At 38.6% G+C, this 23,457-nt stretch overlaps 1 protein-coding gene across 2 annotated transcripts in view; it reads left to right on the top strand.

Annotated features, from left to right (window-relative positions):
• DGKI (diacylglycerol kinase iota) overlaps window positions 1-23,457 on the top strand; it is a 436,008-nt gene that overhangs the window by 230,617 nt on the left and 181,934 nt on the right. For both annotated transcript variants that reach the window (XM_063099453.1, XM_063099454.1), the window contains exons 13-15: window positions 15,559-15,672; window positions 17,018-17,155; window positions 20,073-20,151. In XM_063099453.1, the coding sequence (XP_062955523.1) occupies window positions 15,559-15,672; window positions 17,018-17,155; window positions 20,073-20,151 (331 nt within the window). The remainder of the gene's footprint in view (window positions 1-15,558; window positions 15,673-17,017; window positions 17,156-20,072; window positions 20,152-23,457) is intronic.

Consider the following 23,457-nt stretch of genomic DNA (forward strand, 5'->3'; position numbering starts at 1 on the left):
ATTGTTTTTCTTGTGACAGTCCTATTTCTTCATTTCCAGTCTTTCCAATCCCCTAGAGCACATTTCTCTCATATGAATCATAGCCCATAAGGGTTAGAAGGGACTTCATTATCCTCATGGATACATACTTGATCTTTCTAAAGTATGCTTTACTCCCTCAACTGTACTGTATCCTTTCCTATTCCACAAGGCAAAGATGTGGTCAAATTATTAAAATGAAGGCTTTAGGTGGCTAAATTTTTTAAAAAATAAAAACTGATCTATTTCCATTTATTCTTGATAATTAGTCACATTTAATAAAAAGAAATATGTGGACACAATTGAATTATTGCATTTTTTTTTACTAGTGGAATTAAAACTCAGAGTATTGACTAATATTAGCTTGCCTTAAAGACCCTTAATTGGTCCCGTTTATATTCATTTTTTAGGAAAAGATGGAATTGGGCTGAAGTTTAGTATCATGGATGTATTTCTCCCTGTTTGTGACATCTCATCTCACATCTGTTTCTCCATTTGGCTTCTACTTACGTTAATAAATTTAGCAAAGGAAAATAATTGAGAATTGTGACATTTTGATTGTGTCGTTCAGTGTATTTTTCTACTGGATTTGGAGTCTGATTTCATAGGATCTAGAATTGTATTATTAACTATCTTTGGTTTTTCTTTAATCTCCCTAATTAGAATGTTTTATTCTCAAAGGTAGCAACAGAATCTTCTCTCTAATTTTCTCTCTCATAGCACGTTAGCCCTTAATATAGCATCGGATACACGTTATATACTAATAAATGCAACTGGAATGAAATAGAACAGTGATTCTATTCGACCCTCAAGATTCTCTGTGGGAAGAACAAACATTTTCCAATTGGGAAAATAGTGTTTACCATTCTTCAAGATTCATAATACACATTCTTAGCTTATAAAACTCATTATAAAATCTTGTAGCAAAGAAGCCAAACCTATTTAACTTTGTTTAACCCAATGTTTTCCGAAGTCATTTGGCCATGGATTTTTTTTTTTTTTTTTTTTTGCAAATAATACCAATTAAATTTTAATTGATTATAGTGTTCTTGGGAGATGTATTTAGGGATATGCTAGTGTGGAATTTTCCCAACTTCCTTTGGTAAGAATTACATCTAAATGAATCCTCTGGGGATAGGTACACTGTGTTCTCCCTTGTTTTTCCTTGTTTCTTCTACTCAGCAGACATGTGCAGGAAGCAATGTGCTAGGTTATGTCGTATTCTATGATTAGGTAAATATTTGAAAACATGGGATTTTAAAGCATGAAGGATAAAGAGGAAAGAGAGACAAGTCCAGATACTTGTGAAACACATAATTATGGAGTCTATGCCAAAGTCCAGAAGGAAAATGAAAGACAGAAGAACAGAAGGACAACCAGTCGTCTGTTATGTCAAGAAAACAAAGTTTCAAGAAAGAGGAAGTGGTTAAATCTTTAAGGAGATACCGAAGAATTACTATTCGATATGGAGACGAGGAAGTAACTGGTGATTTCAAGAAAACTGGTTCAATAGAGTGCGTACTTTTTCCTCTTAGGAACCTTATCTATATTCTTAATTTCAGCTTTCATATACTTCTATGTACCTCACAAATGCATGAGTCATCTATACTTGGATCATCCTACAGTCACGTGCAAAAGACATGCCTAAAAGTACATTTACCCTAGCATTAGTGCATACTTTTGAGCTATTGTTTTTGTCAGTAGTAACATCTGTAGTCCAATCACTCAGGATCAAAACTTTCCTTATCTTGTACCTTATTTTATTTTATTTTACCTTGTTAAAATAAGGTATTTTGTGAGAAAAATATAAGGTTTATGAAACGGTATCATGGTACCTGTATTAGTCCACTTCTGTTGCTTATAGCATAAATACCTGGAACTGGGTAGTTTGTAAGGAAACAAAATTTATTGCCTACAGTTTCAGGTGCTGGAAAGTGCAAAATGCAGGGAATACATCTGGTAAAGACGTTGGTGGTGGCGACAGTGATCCAGGGGTATCACATGGCAGAAATGGCAGAAATGTCAGAGCAGAGAGAGAGAGAGAGAGAGAGAGAGAGAGAGACTCTCACATGCTCTCCTTTTAAAGCCTTCAGAACCACCCCCATGACTGTCATTAAACCATTCACTATGGTAGGGTCCTCACAATCTAATTGCCTCTTCAAGGCCTCACCTTTCAATTACTTTAATAGGATTTTCCCCCTCAACAGTTACAGTTAAGATTAAGCTTCAATAACTTTGGGGTGGGGTTGGGGGGGCGTTCAAACCACTGCAGTACCATTTATCATGGTATGTGATTGATATTTTTTGTTTTATTAGTTTAGAATTTGAAACTTTTAATTTTGGATGGATGCAGAGTTTATATAAAGAAGAAGTAGCCCAATGGATTAATGAAGAGAAACTGCTGACTTTCAGCAAGTGGAATATAACTCTGGAGAGTGTCAGGCATATATTTGACATAAGGTATTCAGCCTTTAGCTAGTGAGCATATCTATCCCCATAGAAGCTGTCAGAATTCTCCCAGTGTAGTGACAAGGCTCAAGGAGGAATCAGAAATAGAATATTTTTTGACTGATTAGGATGAGGATATGTTAACCCTTAACCATACTAGTTTAAATGTACAAAGAACTGTTTAATATATAAAAAATTTTGTATTACTTTGGAAAAAAGTTATGCTTCAAGATTAGTTACTTTAATTGTATGTTAATAAAAAAATACAAGGAGGAAGAGTGATCTCTCTCTCTCTCTCTCAAAAATGCACTTGAAAGTAGAGGTGGAAGAGGTTGTTCTGCCCCTGTTTCTGTGACCTTTGGCAGGTTCCTTAAGAGACTTTCTAAATCTGCAAAGGAATACATTCACATTTCTAAGGTTCTTCACAGTTGTAGCATTATAACAGCATAGACCATTGCTGTTCACGAGAACTGTAATGCAAGCCACATTTGTAATTTTAAATCTTCTAGAAGGCACTTTAAATAAAAAGCAGGTGAAATTAATTTTATAACATATTTTATTTATTATTTATCTAAAATATTATCATTTCAACATGGAATTTATAAAAATTATTAATGAGCTGTTTTCTTTTTTATTTGTATAGTCTTTGAAATCTAGTCTGTATTTTATGCTTACAGCACATCCAGTTTGAATTGGCTGTGTTCAAGTGCTCAGTCACCACATGTGGCCAGTGGCTGTGGCATTGAACAGTGCAGGTGTAGTCTCTTTGTAACTGGTTTGTATAATTCAGAGGTGGTCACATAGTTATCAGATGGTCTGGTGTCATCTTTGATCTTTAGGTTGGGATCAAAACTTGGCTAACTTAAGAGCGATCTCAAACCCTCATGTTTATAAATAAGTCACTCTTTGGCCATGTGGCAAATTTGTATCCTCTCACTTCCTTGGCTACATCTACACCTGTCCAACTCCCCATGTCTGTCACCTGCTTGAACATTTAGGAGCGTGTGAACTGAGACGCTGGAGGCACATGTGACCTTATTATGGCTCTGTAAGGTATAAACCATGGTCCCTACCTACCCGGCTCCTGACTTTGATGAACTGGGCAAGTCCACCTTTAACCACTTTAACCTCTTTCCAAAGCCCTGTAATTAAATTGACTTTAGCGATCCACTTCATACTTATTTTTTGTTCAGTTGGCTTCCCTTGATGACAGGACATCCCAAACAGTAGGCACCCCCTGACTTACCACAGCCAAGGCAGGGAAGAAAATATTATTTTCCTTTAATTGACAGGGACAATCAAATCATTCTCAGCCCCTGTCCTGCCTCAGCCTATCTATATCCCATCCCCTTTCATGATAAGTACATGGTATATCCTCAGAGTGTATTCATTGTGAACGAGTAAGTGGATATCCTAAACCTATGTTCTATTTCAAAAAAAGCTCATACCTTGACTTTTGTCTTGACTTTGGGGGACTAATTTTAAAGAGTTTTTTTTTTACACGCAATTACTTTGTAAACTATTAAGTGCAAAGATAAATTAAAATATCGAAAGGAAGAGTCATAGTGTACCTATTATGAAAGGTCATCCAGTCATCCAGTGCTGTATCTTGATTTTCTCTCAGAGTGCAGAAATGTTGCCCTTGTTTGCCTTTGATTTCTCAGTATGAGTGTCCTTTACTTTTCTGCCTGCATATACTACAAGATAGTGCAACGTGTCTGCTCTGTTTGGAGAAAATGTCAGATCACTGTCATCTCCACCCCTCAGCCACCTCTAGTGCTAGTATTCTGCAGAATGAAAATATTGCTCAAAGTGCTCTTGGTAAACATTCAATGACAGGTAAAGCTGAAAATGGTCAGGTGGTGGCAGCATTGGCCAGCTACTGCTGCGCATGGCCACTCAGGGACAATGCTGAAGACCTAGTGTTCTCAATCTGTCAGCTCTGCTTTTCCTAACGAAGGAAGGAAAGAACTCAGTAAGCTGGAAGATGATTTGGCACAATCAGAACAACTTTCTTCAGTTCTGGTGGAAAATATGCCAAGTGCTATGTGTTGCAATTAATTGACTAATTTAATTGAAAGGGTGCTAGGTGAACTGGTGGAGATGATTTGGGGAAATACTAAAGCCCCAGCAAACACAGTCAGTTTGGATCTCAAGCAGAACAAGGTTTCTGATAACTGTGAAGGAAGAGATCCTAATAACAGCTTTGGGACCTTCAGATCTTTTACAGTCTTGTTTCTATAAGGACAAAGACATGGATTATTACCCAAGATCTTCTATATTTCCTGCTATAATAGATGTGTTTATTTCCTTTCTTTTTCTTATAGCCACTTTCTACTATGGGGCAGCTTGACTTTTACTGTTCTTTATAGTCTGCAAAAGAAAGCCTTCTTGTTTTGATGGCAGTCAGAGGTGGAACTGACTTGCAAACTTAGGGCTCGAGTTTTCTTTAGGTGGAGAGGTAAGAGGAGGGCATTTTTCTTCTAGGAAACTGGGCATTTATCCCTGAAGTGAGGGAAGAGGAAGAAAAATATACCTGAATCATGGTAGGTAATGTGAATTTAGCATTTCCTGTCAGACATATGCTAAGCAATGTCTACACATTACTCAATTGATAAAATAACTCTAAGAGGCAGGTACTATTATTATTCTTGTTTCACAGATGAGGGGGGAGCTTAGATTAAGTGATTTGCCTAAATTCACCCAGCTGATATGTGGTGGCACTGAGCCACCTTCTGCAGAAGCTGGTCGTTGGGGAGAGATGATACAGCTGTTTGTGGAGAAAAGCTATTCAGGAGCTATAAAAGGTAGATATAGACCCACCTCAGCCCAAGAACTCTTAGCCTAACATTGGTTGTTCCTGAGAGAATTTCAAGACAAAGAAAAAAAAATCTGTGCTGAGAAAGGCAGGAGGCATTTGATGACTCCAAGGGTGATGAAATAAAATGCAAGAGTAACTGCTTGTATTCATGAGAAAACTAAATAATTGATCAAGTAACTACTGAAAAAAGGAGATAGAATAAATTTATCCAGCTTGTAAAGCTAATCAAATGTTAAGAAAGGGGAAGCATGTTTACATTTAAATCAACTATACCTTTTGTTTTTCTGCAGAGGCCAAGTGTGAGAGGAGAGCAGGGGGTTAAAAATCCAAAGGCCTCAGGGCTCATGCCATTTTGTGGAGCCGTGGCACAGTGTCACGGTAATTCCTGACAACCTTCTCGGTGAAAACCAATAGGAACAGGGCCTGAGAAGGTTTGAATGAGGGCAGTGATGCTGATCAGATGACTGTTAGAAGACACAGCATCAATTCATGGAGGTTATGAGACACTTACTTCAAAGTCATTTAAAAATTATTTGTATTTCATGGGCAGTGAATTAATCCCCGAACTTTCCCATTCATTTTAGTGTTAGCATTCCTCATTTGATTTAGAATTTTTCTTTGCAAGCTCATCTTCAGAAGAAGTTGTTTTGATTTTTATTTTTCTATCTATATATCACTTCACTACCTCTTTCTAGTAGTTGTGAATTGTTTCCAGGACTTTCAGACTACAGTTGGGTTTTCTATAGGTGAACAAGCCTTCCATCTTTGGGGAGATGTCAGGGGTAGGTCAGTGAGCTCGTGGGAAGTTGGGCCAAGCACTCACCAGAGAGGGGCTTTCTTAGCTTCTTCCATCATAACAGGTCTCAGCCTTTTATGGGCCATGACCTCAGACAGTGGTTTTTCACACTCTGCTGGGGCCCTGCTAAGATGACACCTCGCTCCAGTACAGCCTCCTGCCTGCAGAGGGCGTGCTTTGGTTCTCCATTATCAGATAGAAGCCAAGCTCTTGACTGGGAGTCTGCTGCTTTTAAGACCTGGAGCCCAGCTGATCCAAGCCTTTACCCCTTCACAGCTTTGTCACTTCATGATTTGTTTCTGGCACATGAAGATGATGTCTTTTTCTTTTTTTTAATGATTGCTGTGTCTAGAGTGTAGTGGTGTGTTGAAAGAGTGAAAGAGACATATTTCAACTAAACATAAGAAAAGTTTCTAATTTAAAACTACCTAGAAGAAAATGGGCTGACTTGAGTGCAAATCATAAAGGGGAGGTTGAATAATCATCTCTGGGACGTTTTAAAGAGAATACCTTCCTTTTTCGTCTCTGGATGGGATGTTAAATTAGATTTCTACCAAGTTTGCTTGCATATCTGCGAATCTGGTTCTACTCAAAACTGTTTGCATCTTCAGTCAGTGATCCCTGATTGTTGGGCTTTAAGTGTTTGTCTTTTTTTAATGACCTTTAAACCCCCTTCTTTTGATTTATTAGAGCCTTCTACTTTTACTATGTTCATTTTGTACAGCACAGGAACAATGTCTAACCCAGTCATCAGAAGTAATTTAGCATCTGGCATTTTTGTTTTATTTTAATTCAATAGCAAGCATTGGTATTGTGTGTAAAAGAAGAATTAAAGAAGCTCTGGGTCAAAATCTAAGGACTTGTCTAGGAGTAAATTACCCAGTTTGGGGGAATAGATGGAGTTTTTGACACTTTTACTGACGTGGTTTTTTAGTTTGTCACGTTGGGTGAACATTGAGGCATGCCTTTTTATAGGGTAAACACAATTTTAGGTGTCATTGGTAGACAGGCAAGCTTTACATCCTGGGAAGTGATCATTGTGGCAGAGAAAGGATTTTAGATGGAAGTCAAGAGAATTGCTACTACTCTGACTCTGCCGCTTCTAATTATTTAGTCTTGAGAAAACAACATGCTCTCTCTGCACCTCAGTTAACTGAATTTGATTAAGCAATTTCTAAGATATCTCCAGCTCCAAAGATTCCAGAATCGTATGCTACTGCCTCTGGTCAGGCCATATCCACAACTGGGTTTAGTTCTTTATTTAAAGTCTCCCTGCACCACATCATTAAGAGGTTGGCCGTTGGTGTTAGGCATACTAATTTTGAATGCCAGCTTTACAATGTAAAACAATGTGATATTTTATCTACAAAATGGAAATGGAAATTATATCTATCTTACAGAGTTTTTTTTGACATTTAATAAAATAATTGATTAAAGAACTTTGCTCAAGGATAGCACATAGAAAGTAATCAGTATGTCGGTCTTTTCGTTATTGTAAACCACTTGCTTCATTCTTTTTTTTTTTTTTTTTTTTTAAATTTTTATTTTTTTTTTAATTTTATTTTGTCGATATACATTGTAGCTGATTATTGCTCCCCATCACCAAAACCTCCCTCCCTTCTCCCTCCCCCCCTCCCCCCCAACAATGTCCTTTCTGTTTGTTTGTTGTATCAACTTCAAATAATTGTGGTTGTTATATCTTCTTCCCCCCCCCCCCCCGGTTTGTGTGTGTGTGTGTGTATGTGTGTGTGTGAATTTATATATTAATTTTTAGCTCCCTCCAATAAGTGAGAACATGTGGTATTTCTCTTTCTGTGCCTGACTTGTTTCACTTAATATAATTCTCTCAAGGTCCATCCATGTTGTTGCAAATGGCAGTATTTCATTCGTTTTTATAGCTGAGTAGTATTCCATTGTGTAGATGTACCACATTTTCCGTATCCACTCATCTGATGATGGGCATTTGGGCTGGTTCCAACTCTTGGCTATTGTAAAGAGTGCTGCGATGAACATTGGGGAACAGGTATACCTTCGACTTGATGATTTCCATTCCTCTGGGTATATTCCCAACAGTGGGATGGCTGGGTCGTATGGTAGATCTATTTGCAATTGTTTAAGGAACCTCCATACCATTTTCCATAGAGGCTGCACCATTTTGCAGTCCCACCAACAATGTATGAGAGTTCCTTTTTCTCCGCAGCCTCGCCAGCATTTATCATTCATAGTCTTTTGGATTTTAGCCATCCTAACTGGGGTTAGATGGTATCTCAATGTGGTTTTGATTTGCATTTCCCGGATGCTGAGTGATGTTGAGCATTTTTTCATATGTCTGTTGGCCATTTGGATATCTTCCTTAGAGAAATGCCTACTTAGCTCTTTTGCCCATTTTTTAATTGGGTTGCTTCTTTTCTTCTTGTAAAGTTGTTTGAGTTCCTTATATATTCTGGATATTAATCCTTTGTCAGATGTATATTTTGCAAATATTTTCTCCCACTCTGTTGGTTGTCTTTTAACTCTTTTAATTGTTTCTTTTGCTGTGCAGAAGCTTTTTAGTTTGATATAATCCCATTTGTTTATTTTTCCTTTGGTTGCCCGTGCTTTTGGGGTCGTATTCATGAAGTCTGTGCCCAGTCCTATTTCCTGAAGTGTTTCTCCTATGTTTTCTTTAAGAAGTTTTATTGTCTCAGGGTGTATATTTAAATCCTTAATCCATTTTGAGTTGATTTTAGTATACGGTGAGAGGTATGGATCTAGTTTCATTCTCCTGGATATGGATATCCAGTTATCCCAGCACCACTTGCTGAAGAGGCAGTCCCTTCCCCAGTGAATAGGCTTGGTGCCTTTGTCGAAGATCAGATGGAAGTAAGTGTGTGGGTTGATTTCTGGATTCTCTATTCTATTCCATTGGTCAGTGTGTCTGTTTTTATGCCAGTACCATACTGTTTTGGTTATTATAGCTTTGTAGTATAGCTTAAAGTCAGGTAGTGTTATGCCTCCAGCTTTATTTTTTTTGCTGAGCATTGCTTTGGCTATTCGTGGTCTTTTATTGTTCCATATAAATGTCTGAATAGTTTTTTCCATTTCTGAGAAAAATGTCTTTGGAATTTTGATGGGGATTGCATTGAATTTGTATATCACTTTGGGTAGTATGGACATTTTCACTATGTTGATTCTTCCAATCCAAGAGCATGGAATATCTTTCCATCTTCTTGTATCCTCTCTAATTTCTCTCAGCAGTGGTTTGTAGTTCTCATTATAGAGATTTTTCACCTCCTTGGTTAACTCAATTCCTAAGTATTTTATTTTTTTGGTGGCTATTGTAAATGGGCAGGCTTTCTTGATTTCTCCTTCTGCATGTTCACTATTGGAGAAAAGAAATGCTACTGATTTTTGGGTGTTGATTTTGTATCCTGCTACTGTGCTGAAATCATTTATCAATTCCAACAGTTTTTTTGCAGAGGTTTTAGGCTGTTCGATATATAGGATCATGTCATCTGCAAACAGGGACAGTTTGACTTCATCTTTTCCAATCTGGATGCCCTTTATTTCCTTCTCTTCTCTGATTGCTCTGGCTAGTACTTCCAACACTATGTTGAATAGGAGTGGTGAGAGTGGGCATCCTTGTCTAGTGCCTGTTCTTAAAGGAAAAGCTTTCAGCTTTTCCCCATTCAGGATGATACTGGCAGTGGGTTTGGCATATATGGCTTTAATTATGTTGAGATACTTTCCCTCTATACCTAACTTATAGAGGGTCTTTGTCATGAATGAGTGCTGAACTTTATCAAATGCTTTTTCAGCATCTATAGAGATAATCATATGGTCCTTGTGTTTGAGTTTATTAATATGGTGTATCACATTTATTGATTTGCGTATGTTGAACCAACCTTGCATCCCTGGGATGAATCCCACTTGATCGTGATGAATAATTTTTCGTATGTGTTGCTGTATTCTGTTTGCTAGTATTTTAGTGAGGATTTTTGCATCTATATTCATCAAGGATATCGGCCTGTAGTTTTCATTTTTGGTTATATCTTTACCTGGTTTTGGTATCAGGATGATGTTTGCTTCATAGAATGAGTTTGGGAGATTTGCGTCCGTTTCAATCTTTTGGAATAGTTTGTAAAGAATCGGTGTCAATTCCTCTTTGAATGTTTGGTAAAATTCTGCTGTGAATCCATCTGGTCCTGGGCTTTTCTTTGTTGGGAGCCTTCTGATAACAGCTTCAATCTCCTTTATTGTTATTGGTCTGTTCAAATTTTCTACGTCTTCACGGTTCAGTTTTGGGAGCTTGTGTGTGTCCAGAAATTTATCCATTTCCTCCAGATTTTCAAATTTGTTGGCGTATAGTTGTTTATAGTAGTCTCGAATGATTCCTTGTATTTCAGATGAATCAGTTGTAATATCGCCTTTTTCACTTCTAATTTTTGTTATTTGAGTCTTTTCTCTTCTTTTTTTGTTAGCCATGCTAATGGTTTGTCAATTTTATTTATCTTTTCAAAAAACCAACTTTTTGATTCGTTGATCTTTTGAATTGTTTTTTGGTTTTCAATTTCATTCAGTTCTGCTCTGATCTTAATGATTTCTTTCCGTCTGCTAACTTTAGGATTGGATTGTTCTTGTTTTTCTAGTTCTTTAAGGTGAAGTGTTAGGTTGTTTACTTGCCATCTTTCCATTCTTCTGAAGTGAGCATTTAATGCAATAAATTTTCCCCTCAATACTGCTTTTGCAGTATCCCACAGGTTTTGGTATGATGTATCATTGTTTTCATTAGTTTCAATAAACTTTTTGATTTCCTGCTTGATTTCTTCTTGGACCCATATGTCATTAAGTAGAATGCTGTTTAATTTCCATGTGTTTGTATAGTTTCCAGAGTTTCGTTTGTTATTAATTTCTAGTTTTAATCCATTGTGGTCTGAGAAGATACATGGGATAATTCCAATTTTTTTGAATTTATTGAGACTTGATTTGTGACCTAATATGTGATCTATCCTGGAGAATGATCCATGTGCTGATGAGAAGAATGAATATTCTGAGGTTGTTGTGTGGAATGTTCTGTAGATATCTGCCAATTCCAATTGGTCTAGAGTCTTGTTTAGATCTTGTGTTTCTCTACTGATTCTTTGCCTAGATGATCTGTCTAATATTGACAGTGGAGTGTTCAGGTCCCCTGCTATTATGGTATTAGTGTCTATTTCCTTCTTTAGGTCTAATAGAGTTTGTTTTATAAATCTGGCTGCTCCAACATTGGGTGCGTACATATTTATGATTGTTATGTCTTCTTGATGGATCAGTCCTTTTATCATTAAGTAGTGTCCCTCATTGTCTCTTTTTATGGTTTTTAGTTTAAAGTCTATTTTGTCAGATATAAGAATAGCCACTCCAGCTCGTTTTTCTTTTCTGTTTGCATGGTAAATCTTTTTCCATCCTTTCACTCTTAGTCTGTGTGAATCTTTATGGGTGAGGTGGGTCTCTTGTAGGCAGCATATAGTTGGGTCCTGCTTTTTGATCCAGTCAGCCAGTCTGTGTCTTTTAATTGGGGAATTTAAGCCTTTAACATTAAGAGTTGTTATTGAAAGGTGTTGATTTATTCCTAGCATTTTATTGGTTGTTTGGTTGTCTTAGGTGTCTTTTGTTCCTTGCTTTCTGATTTACTGTTTGGTTTCTTTGTTTGTTGGTTCCTTAGGTTGTAGATAGTGTTTTTGTTAGCTTGTTTTCTCTTCATGAATGCCATTTTTATTGTACTAGCGGGTTTAGATTTTTCTTAGGTTTTTATGGCAGTGGTAGTTATTTTTCAGGAACCAAACCCAGTACTCCCTTGAGGATTTCTTGTAAGGGTGGTCTTGTGGTAGTGAACTCCCGCAGTTTTTGTTTGTCTGAGAAATATACTATTTGCCCCTCATTTCGGAAGGATAGCCTTGCAGGGTAGAGTATTCTTGGCTGGCAATCTTTGTCTTTTAGTATTTTGAAAATATCATCCCATTCCTTTCTAGCTTTTAGGGTTTGTGATGAAAAGTCTGATGTTAACCTGATTGGGGCTCCCTTATAGGTGATTTGATGCTTCTCTCTTGCAGCTTTTAAGATTCTCTCTTTTTCTCTGAGTTTTGCCAATTTGACTATGACATGTCTTGGAGAAGGCCTTTTTGGGTTGAATACGTTTGGAGATCGTTGAGCTTCCTGGATCTGAAGATCTGTGATTTTTCCTATACCTGGGAAGTTTTCTGCCACTATTTTGTTGAATATGTTTTCAATGGAATCTCCATTTTCCTCCCCTTCTGGAATACCCATGACTCGGATATTTGAGCGCTTGAGGTTGTCTGATATCTCTCTCAGATTTTCTTCCATGTCCTTGATTCTTTTTTCTTTCTTTTTGTCTGCTTGTGTTATTTCAAACAGCCCATCTTCAAGTTCAGAGGTTCTCTCTTCAACTTCGACAAGCCTGCTTGTTAAACTCTCCGTTGTGTTTTTTATTTCGCTGAATAACTTCTTCAGTTCAGCAAGTTCTGCTACATTTTTTTTCAGGACATTGATTTCCTTGTATATTTCCTCTTTCAAATCCTGTATACTTTTCCTCATTTCATCATGATGTCTAGCTGAGTTTTCTTGTATCTCATTCAGTTTCCTTAGAATTATCACTCGAAATTCCTTGTCAGTTATTTCAAGGGCTTCTTGTTCTATAGGATCTAGAGTATGAGATTTATTAACTTTTGGTGGTGTACTTTCTTGATTTTTTGTATTTCTGGTGTCTTTTTTGTGGTGTTTATTCATTGTGGCAGGGGGTTTCACAGTCCACCGGTTTGAGACTAATGACTAACTAGGATGTTGCTGTGGTTGCCAATTTGGTATGGCTCCCGCCATGACTGCTCAGTTGGCCTCTAGTGTCTTGTGTGTGTGGTTGCCTCGGGTCTTGGGCTTCTCCGGGGATCCACCTTTCTGGTCAGCTTGTACTCTGCTGGGCTGGTGGATCACGTACCACAGGGTGTGTGATCTCTGTTGAGCTTTCACTTTCTGTACAGGACTTCTCCCCGTTCCGTGTGTTCTGGCCCAGGCTGTTAGATCGTGCAGTGGCGACCCCACCGGGTGTGTGGTTTCTGTCGAGTCTCTGCCTCCCTGGCCGCACGTCTCCCCCCTCTGTGCACACTGTGCTGGGCTGGGGTGTGTCTTCTGCACCCCTCGTCTATCAGCTGGGCCTTCAAGACCCTGCTCAGCACCGCCTCGCCCAGGAAGTCTACCAGGTTTCTGCTAGGCACAGACGACCGGTCTCTCTGGGTGCCTTTGTAGCACTGTGTAGATCTTTCTCGGGTCTTGTTCACCTTTGTATCCCCCCGGTATAAACCGAGTCTAGTGCCCGCCTGCAGCCTGGTCTCCGGCAGGTTCAAGCGGACCTGGGAACTCTCCTACCACACTATTCCCAACCAGAAATTCATTAGGCTTTTTTCCAAACTGGTGGTCGCAGAGATGGTATCTGCCTCCCAGTAACAGGAAGTTTACAGGGGCCGGAGTCCAGGGTGTGGTGGAGTGACAGTCGGCCCACCCGTACTTGCTAGCCCTCCCAACACTGGTCGGGACGCCCCACACCCCCAGCCCCGCCAGAGAACCGCGGAGGGAGTGGGAGAGGAGGCCGGCCGCAGGGTCCGGAAAGCCCCGCGCCAGGCCAAGCAAATGGGCTCAGTGATGGCCGAGCAGGGCGGAGCTGCCCGCACCTGGGAAAATGGAGGCAGCACCGGGAGGTGAGTGGCCTGGTGGTGCAGGGGAGCCGCGTGGGCATCCACCCCCCGAACAGAGCTGTGCCAGGGATCACTCACAGTGCTGTGCCAGGTCGGGCGCTCGCTCTGTCTCTGGTTTGTTTCCTTCCGTGTTCTCGGCGCTGCCGCCTCGGGCTGTTCAGTCGCGGCGCCGCTCGGGCGCTCCCAGGAATCTTCTTTAATGCCGGCCTGAAACCTCGAATCCTGAATAGGGCAGCTGGCCGCCTTCAGCGCGGCCCCAGCCTCCGGGATCCTGGCTGCATCCACAGCAGCCCTGGCGCCGTGTTCCCTGTTTCAAGACTCGCTTTTGCAGCTAAGAATCAGTTCTTTTCCTGCTCCACACTTCAAAGCTGTTGCCTGTAAATGAGGCAGCCTCTCCTGCCGGGGCAAAGTGGCGTTGAGCCCCCACGACCGGCCAGCAGCAGCAGTCCTCCCTTAAGAGATGGCCAGAGGAAGGTCCACAAGTTTCCCGGCTGCCTGAGGCCCAGTGGCCACCTTTTCCACCTCAGCTACTCCGCGCCAGCCGCCGCAGCCGCCGCCATCTTGAAACTCTCCCCTGCTTCATTCTGTTTTACATGTAGTAGCATTCAATAAATGTACTGTTAAAGTATTATTTTCAAAAGACATGACTTTTATACAAATATAGAATGAATATATGTCAACAATTTACTTAATTCTTTAACGGGGGAACTAGCAAGGTAGTAAAGCTGATTTATCAGAGAAGTAGAAGAGTTATATAGTTCATACTAAAATAATTTTTCTAAATTTGAAACACAATTGTTTAACATCCTGCAGGGAAATAACACCATAACCTTTAAAGTAATCTTCTCTTGACATTTGCATCAGTAATGCAAACAGACAGAAATCTCTGTTAACTTACAGCTATAAAGTTCCTGAATAGGCCTGTGAAACACTATTCTAGCATAACTTTGTGTGGATAAGCATTGAAAAATTTTTTCCAAGCTATGGGTAATTTTTTCTAAATAGATATAATAAGACTAAAACCAAACTATTATTTATCTTAGAAAAAGATTAAGTGGGGATATGATTCTAGTATATAAGTATCTATTTTCTGCCTAAACTAATAATAGGTACTGGTTCCATCCGTAATTATATTTTCATACTGTTTCATTAAGGAGAATATAAGGGTATTTAGAAAAACACTAATTCTCAAGATAATACTGTGGAGAGTAACCATTTAATGAGTGCTTACACAGGCCATTCACCATGTTGAGGGCTTTGTATACATTTTATTTTAATCTGTAAACAGTCTTGTAGGTATTATTCCTATTTTAAAAATCAGGTAAATGAATCTCAGAGAGGTTAAATAAGTTAATCAAGGTTATGCAGCCAATGTGGGCCAGAATTGAAATTCAGTCTGATTCTGAGTCTTATATTCCCTCCTGTGCCCTTACATTACCCTCCTAAATCTTAAATGCTTCTAAATTTTAAAGTACATCTCTAGTTACACACACCGATGAACCATGTCTAGGTTTGCTTATATGATAGAGTATGTACCAAATGGCTTTTTTCCCTTTGAGAGGCTTACCATTTTGAAACTACCTGAGATAAGTGGCCCGTCTGTTCCCTACCCAGTGGATTAAATCATCTGTGTTTTAAAGAAAAAATAAAACCATTCTGTTGAGCTCTTTAAAGCCTCCTCCTCTCAAGTTGTCTTCTTTGTAATTTATTTATCTTTCTTATATCTCTTCTGGTCCCCGATCTATCTGTAGGTGGGCTGGATCCTTTCCATCCTGGATGAACTGCAGCTGAGCCCTCAGCCTCCTGTGGGGGTCCTTCCTCTGGGGACTGGGAATGACCTGGCTCGAACGCTCAACTGGGGAGGGGTAAGAGCCACCCACGTCATGAAGCAACACACAGAATCCCCAGATCCCCGCGTGTTCTATCGGAAGTGGAGTTTGCTGCCACTGTCCAAGGAATAAGTTAGGGTTGGAAATCAAAGTGCCCATGAACCCTGATTTTATCTGGTAGCTTCTTCAGTTTAAACTTAGAATCCAGTAGAGAGGAAAGGAAAGTTTAGTAAGAGAAAAATATGGTGGTTAGTACACAGGCCTGGGGCTCTCTGAGGTATCCACTAAAAGACAGTGGGTTGGCCTCAAGTCTTTATGTAAAATGATCATGCAGACTTGAACTAATCCTGACCCTCAGCCCTAGCCAGAATAGCAAATCTGGTTCAAGTTTACGCTTTCATTGGGAGAATTTTGACATTTTTGAGCATTCGTTTGCTCCCATAAGGGTCATCATGGCTTTGGCTCTACAGGTATCCAACTGTCCTTTCTACGTTGGAGCCAATTTCAGACAAGCTTAGGGGGAAGAAGTTCTCCTGTCACTTACCAACCATTTTATTTATGTTTTTGTTTTAGTACTAAGACAGTAAGAAGGCACAATATTCTAACACATACAGCCCCACCAACTTTTTATCTGCTCATAGGAGACCGTTACCTGGGCTGGGCTCCATGAAAATTATCTTCAGGTGTCTAGCAGATATTAATCTGGGTGAATTCACATCGCATAAGTCTTTTAAAAAATTTTTTTAGTAGACAGTGTATAAATAATAAATATATTTACATGAAACAACTAAGATATTATCAGTGCTAACTTCTCACATCCAAATCAATGACTTCACTGTCCTTAATAATCGTGCTGTCAGTAATGATCCTCAGAGAGTAAGTAGCTCCCTAACAGAGCTATTCCTCAGTCAGATTTGCCTTGGGTCGTGGAAGAAATGGTGTCCTAAGACCAGGGCAGAGAGAAGTAAATGAGATGGAATGTTCAATAGAAGACAGTTGTCCATCAGATCCCACCTTGATTCTTTCCTCTCACGTTTGTTCTGCGTATCTGCAAATCCCTCTAGTAGGAGGTGCCCTGTTTTTCACTCTGATAAAAGCAGCCATCCAACATGGCCCCCGTTGCCTACTAGTGACTATTGGCTACTGGTGCCAGTGAAATTATTCCTTAGCTCAAACCAGCCAGAGCTAGTGTTTTGATGCACCTTACCTGTGAGTATTGTCTTAAATTCTGTATATCTCCAGGAAATCACTTTACTCTCACAGCCTTGTTTACTACGAAATAAACAGAACTATAGCAGCAGGGGTCTACTTTGCTTAAAATGGCATTGGCTACATTGTCCTGTACTCCAGACAGCAATGGGTATGTTCTCTGATTCCTCAGGGCTACACCGATGAACCTGTTTCTAAGATCCTATGCCAAGTAGAAGATGGGACAATTGTACAGTTAGATCGCTGGAACCTCCATGTGGAAAGGAACCCAGACTTGCCTCCAGAAGAACTTGAAGATGGCGTATGTAAGGTTAGAGAGTTCTTTTGTCAGCAGAAAGGAACCCTGGAGCATCTGCCTAAGACACAGGAAATACATTCCTGACTGGAGAGTTATGTGCTGATTCCTTCCTGTGAGATAACAGGATAGTGTTTAAGTCTATGACTACTAGGGCTGTGAGTATAATAACACCAATCAATGATTCATAGATCTCTAAAGATCTAGATTTCATCCCTGCTTCCAGAGTTCAGGGAGCCGTTCCCTGTCTTCAGCTTCTACACTAGAAAGGCATGTATCCATTTTATAATCTTTTGAGTTAATTGCAAGCAATCTATGAGAAGAAAAATGTATATGTTCTGAGGCATTAGACACATGATCTTTCAGTAGAAAGATACCTCCTGAGATTTCTGGCCTGATATAAACTATCCCTTATATTTAGGAGGCATTAACTAAGCTAGTTTCATCACTTGACTGGGGCTCGAAGATGCCTAAATAAATGTTTTGACTTAGTATTTTCTTTTAATGACTGAGCTTTTATTTTAATCCCAAACAAACCAATGGACGTAATTGTAAATATGCCACTGTGTGGAACATTTGGTTCTAAGTTCTGGCCTCAATTTCAGATAAATTTTGTAGGTTGTGGAGTAGCCACTTTCTCTGTGTTATTTTCCACTTTTCTTCCATGATAGCATTTTTAAACTTTTATAAGCATGAGAATCTCCAGGTATGCTTGTTAAAATGCAGATTACGATGCCCAGTCCCCAGAGATTCTGATTAAGTAAATTCAGGGTCAAGACCAAGGCATTTAAACAGTAACCTCACTATATTGTACCATGCCATTTATTGAAGCCAAGATTTCATGGATGTTTTCAGCCTTAAAATAGTTTGAACTCCATATAATTTTAGACCAAACCTATGTGCATTTATTCATTAGCACCATGATCCTGACCAACTTTGTTAGATCTTATTTTGCTAAAATAGGTTAAACCATGCTTTGCCTTACCTGCATGGTTTTTCCACCTGAACAGTAAAACCTGAAATTAACAAGGTTTTTAGTAGATATGATTACTGGGTTGAGCTTGAGTTCATAATGTAATAATGTTGTTTAGATTACAAGTGTCATCTTGAGATGTGATACTTTTTTCTAGTTTATTTGACTTACAGAAATTGGATAGAAAACAGCCAAAGTAGAAAGAAGAGTACCATATGAAAAATTTAAGGTCCTTTTCCTACTATACTCAGAATGGTTAGTCCTACAATAGAAATTCATACTAAGTTATCTTCGCAGCAGCTTAAGAAATGAAAAGGCTTCTTGGTACAGCCAGGGAACATTAATCCAGATAATTAAATGTCTTTGAAAATGAATTTTTGAGGAGATGTATAGGCAATCAGAGCAAGTTTTCCTGGAAAATGTGAATAACTTAAAACAAACTAAACTGGGATATTATTTAAGGGATGGTGACCAGATGTTCTTTTTAGCTATCGCTGGATACTAAGACATGGCTTAGAATTGTAGCCAACAGAACATAAATGGTCGAGGAGATGAACATATCTGTGCTTTTGGCAGGATCACCAGCCCATGCTGTCATTGCTAAGGACGGGTATTTTGTTTAAGTGCAGGAACTGGACATGCTCACATATGAAGCCGGAAGAGTGAGACGTGGTTTGGCAGCGTTTTACGTGCTTCATTTCTCTCCCTATTCTCCAGTTAGTTGAAACCATTTCTAAGGGCTGATTGTCTTCTGAATCCTTATGGGTTCTGACTCAGGGCCTTCTATGTGGGGTTGTTTCTTACTTCCATTAGAGACCCAGGCAATCCAATTTCTTTCTTTCTGCACTAATATCTCTCTTTCTCGCTCTCATTTCATTTTTCTTTTAATGGGACAGAGTTTTCCCTCCAGTCAAACAGAAGATCTTACTGATCAACACTGTAATAAACTTACTTTTGAAATCTTGAGGGTTGAAACACATATTTCTCACAGAAGACAGGTGCAGTTCAATTTTGGGCATAAACCTAATAATTATCTGGAAACGTTACCTTTGCTTATTTACCTTACTGTTTGTCTTCTACCCTCAGTTGCAGAAGAAATGGGAGAACCACCCTTTCTCTTCTAGCATTTTCCACACGCTTTTCTAATTCTAAGTTTTGCAGTTTTAATATGGGATTTCAAGCTGCTTTGTTTTCTTCCTCACTCAGTTTGCAGCGGTAACAGCCAGGGTCCCAGAGGACTCTGGGAGGGAAAGTTAAGGCTTACTGGTGCATCTGTGTGGCTGTGATTGCAGATGTCATGGTCATATTAAAGAATTAAGGTTCGATAAATTAAATGGAAATCTGAATAATACTGATATAAATATGACTTTTTTTGTGTATTTTTTTTCCCTTCCAGGTTAGCTATAGCTGAATGGTTTCCACTGCCTTATTTCTTAAATATAAATGTGAAAATATATAAAATAAGTTTTTGAAATAGGTGATGGGTAAACAAATCAAGTATTTATCTTAGATTACAATGTTCATATGCTGAATATAAATTCTTGAAAAAGGCTCTCCGCTGATTAAGTAGGTTAGGCATTATTCTTACAATTGAATTTACTTTCTAATTTTGCTTAGTGGATCATTCTTTGTAACTATCGCAAATGTGCATCCCTCAGCAAAACCAGTTTCTATTATTACAACATACACAAGAATGGTTCTTATATAATAATTGGTATTTGTATCTCTTGTTTTCTATATTATTTATATTTCTTGAGATAATTACTTGATTTAAGCTTTCACTAATGAATTAATTCAAGAATCCCCTGTTCCTTCTACATAAGCACCCTCTACTTTGAATTGTGACTGATCTCTCTCTGAGGGACTGCCATAGGGATAGGTGTCTGGCTTCAGGTTTTATTTTTCTCTTTCTGCTTGGTTACACATAACTTTACCCTCTACCTTTGTTTATCATTGCAGCTTCCTCTGAATGTTTTCAATAATTACTTCAGCCTTGGATTTGATGCTCATGTCACACTGGAGTTCCATGAATCCAGAGGTGAGGACCACGTCCCATTTCCATCTCCCAGGGAGGAAGTTTCCAGCAGGTGTTTTGCATGTTCCCTTTTGTTTGCATATCACTTGAGTGTTGGCAGTGTGCGTCAGTGTTGTTTCCTTGTAACCTTCATCATGACACTGGGAACTGGACAAGATAGAAACTTATTTCAATGGGACCCTGAGACCTAGTTGTTTAGGGTCTCAAAGGTAGTAAAGGACAGGACCAGGTGTATGTTCCAGGCCTCAGAAATGTTAATCTTTAAGTTTGTACATTTTGAAGTAAGGGAACTACTACTAAAAAGTGATAAAGAGACTCTTACTGTAGTTATTAGGATACTTGCAGCTTCACCAACCACCAATTATTAAGGTTCAACACTTCAGAACCAGAGCCATTGAAATACGGTAGCAAAAATAAAGAGGACATCCTCCCTGTGTGCATGAAAGAGGCAGTAGGCTTAGAATAGTAGAAGGGCATAGTAGTTTAGGTGGGAAAGTGCTGGGGGTCCCCACTGCATGAGATGTAGATGTGAATGAAACTGCGTGGAAATCTCAAGTAGTAAAAGAGGTAGGGTCAAGACTGGGGGAGAAAAACAATTTCTGAGAGGGAAATAAGATAAAATAATGACATGGTTAAAGTTTTTCTTATGCCATTTAGAACTGAGAAAGTTTAGGATTTTGATATATGCTTTGTAGATACAATCAATCTCTCTGTCTCTTGATCTCTCTCATTCTCTCTCTTAAGCTCTCTTCCTATTAATGTAACTAAACTGTACATCTATATGCATGCCTGCATCTCTAGCTATAACTCTACCTACTTCCTTGTGGATATGTTTATATAAACAAAATAATCTTAGGGGATAGGTTATTAAGAAACTTGTGGGATTAAAGGTCATAAACGAGTAAGTACTTTGCTTCCTTTCCTTTAAGTTCTGCAAGAGTGTTAAGTGGTTTAAACTACAGAATTTGAAATACAGAGTACTAAAAGCTATAATTCAAAATTTCAGATTCCAGTAATAAAGCAGAGAAAATAATGCTCTTATGCATTGGAATTCAAGAGTGGAGCTAACGGATTAAGACTGTTACAATGCAGAATACAAGTGAAATAAAAATCTGTAAAGTCCTTTACTGAATTCAGCAAAAGTAGACTTTTGCCTCCCTGGTGTCATGAGGCTTTGAGGGGACAGGCTTTGTAGAGATAAAATTCTGTGCCAAACAAAAACAATACTGATTGAAGAGATGGCAGTAGTTTGGTCTTTCTCTCTGGTTAGCCAGAAAATCACAGACAGAAAGGACTGTTGTTAATGGAACCTCAGTTATTCCAAATCAGAAACACCACCCCCTCTCACCTCCCTGCCATAGACAGTTCTTGGAGATTAGCTATTTGGAGGGACCTATACTGAGACCAACATTTATAACCTGTTGCCTTTTCTATTTTTAAGGAGAGTCAATCTGGGAAGTAAGTGGGGAATTTCATTCTTCATTTCTTATCCCATTTTTTTCTCATATTTTTTCAGGAGACTCTGGGTCTGGGCTTCTTGATAAGATCCCCAAGTTTCTTAACAATACTTGTGAAGTAACACAATTATCGCTAATACGGAATTTCCCAAAATAGGCATAAAAAAAGAGGCCTAAATGAATAAGTGACCGACAATGAGTCTAATATTGAGTCTAATTAATCAGAAAGTTATTCTAATGATACACTTCCTTGTTCTGTGATAAAATTTCTGTGCATCAGAGAGGGGAGCAGAGAGAGGCATCAAGGTGAAAAGACTAGGCTTAAAAGAGAATTCTTTTGGGGAAAGTGATGATCTTCTTTTATTTTAAGCTATGGGACTATTTAATTTTAGAGTGGAGTATGCATGTTGTGTATATGTACATGTACATAGTTTTATGTGTGTCATTATAAAATAATTGGTTAAAAGATTAACCAAGCATTAATCTTTGAATTATTTGTAGCTGAGGCTTAGGGTAAGTGTTTTCATGCAGGATGGAATGGAATTGCAAACATTTTCCCTGCATGTGAGGCAGAGCTTTTGAGGAAAACCAGCCACTGAAGAGCTGATAATGGAGATTGAAAGTAATGGGTACATGATGGTGAGATAGAGATGGTAAAAAGTAAATGTCCATGACATACTGGAACCAGGTATTGCTCATACACCTAAATCAGAGATGTGGACTTCTCAGCATCTGTTAATCTATGCTTTTTACATTAAATAAAAATAATTATTTATGAATAAGAAGTATAATTACTCAAGCTAATGTACTTTTTAAAACCTGTTTTCTGTTCATCTGGATTTTCTCCATATTTTTACCTGTTGAGTGAAGAAATCTTAAGCTAAGTTATAGAAGAAAAGGAAAAATAAGCAAGGACACATTTTTACTTGGGGTGGGCTTACTTATTTTTGTTGGTAGATAGTGAGTGGTTGTTCTCAAACCAAGAATACTTATAGTTGAGACTTTAAACTATTCTCACAGTCACAGTTTGAAGCTTCATGACAGAACATATTATTTGCCAAAATACCTGGAGGGTGAGAAGCTTCATGAGAGCCATTGTGAAAAAATGAGCTTGGATAGAATAACCTATTAGGTGTTAGTTGAGAAAATAGATCACCTTAAATTGGGAATTATGCCAATACATCAACATGAAATGGGTAATAAATACAAATCTAATTAAGGCGGATTTTTAAAAATTTAGCTGAGAAAAAAAAATTGACATAGATAGGAAAATAACCTATTGAATTGACAGTTCTGAGCTTACCTACCTATACTGTATTGATTTTAGAAGGGACAGTTAAAGTGACATTTATTTTGGAACAGTTTATTAGTATCATTACTGTGCAAATGCTTTTAGAATTACCAGTGGAAAATCAAGCAAGGAGTAAGGATAGTCTTAACATTTTGCTTGACTTGGTTTATAGAGAAAGCGAGCATTTGATAATTTGGGTTTCTGTGTTTGATTAGAAAGAAGGTATACTTCACTTGGTTGGAAAACAGAGATGCTCTTTTCTTCTTGAAGTAGCCAAACCATTCATGGTTGAACCGTTGCTACATAAGTATCAGCAAGTGCAATCGTTCAGAATAGAATTTGGAGATGTAATAGGATTGGTCATGTAATTGTCAGCTGGAGTCTCGCCCAGGTCATCATTATTGCATTATGACAATGCTTGAGGAAGTGCATTGAAAATATTTCAATCTGTTTATGTGTAGCTGTGTTAACAATGATTATGGTTATCAGTGACAAAGTTAGGTCTCACTTTGCCAGCTATATGAATGAGATTGTCACATTTTGGACATGAAGGATATTAAA

This window comes from Cynocephalus volans, chromosome 6 (assembly GCF_027409185.1).
Source record: "Cynocephalus volans isolate mCynVol1 chromosome 6, mCynVol1.pri, whole genome shotgun sequence".
Lineage (NCBI taxonomy): Eukaryota > Metazoa > Chordata > Mammalia > Dermoptera > Cynocephalidae > Cynocephalus > Cynocephalus volans.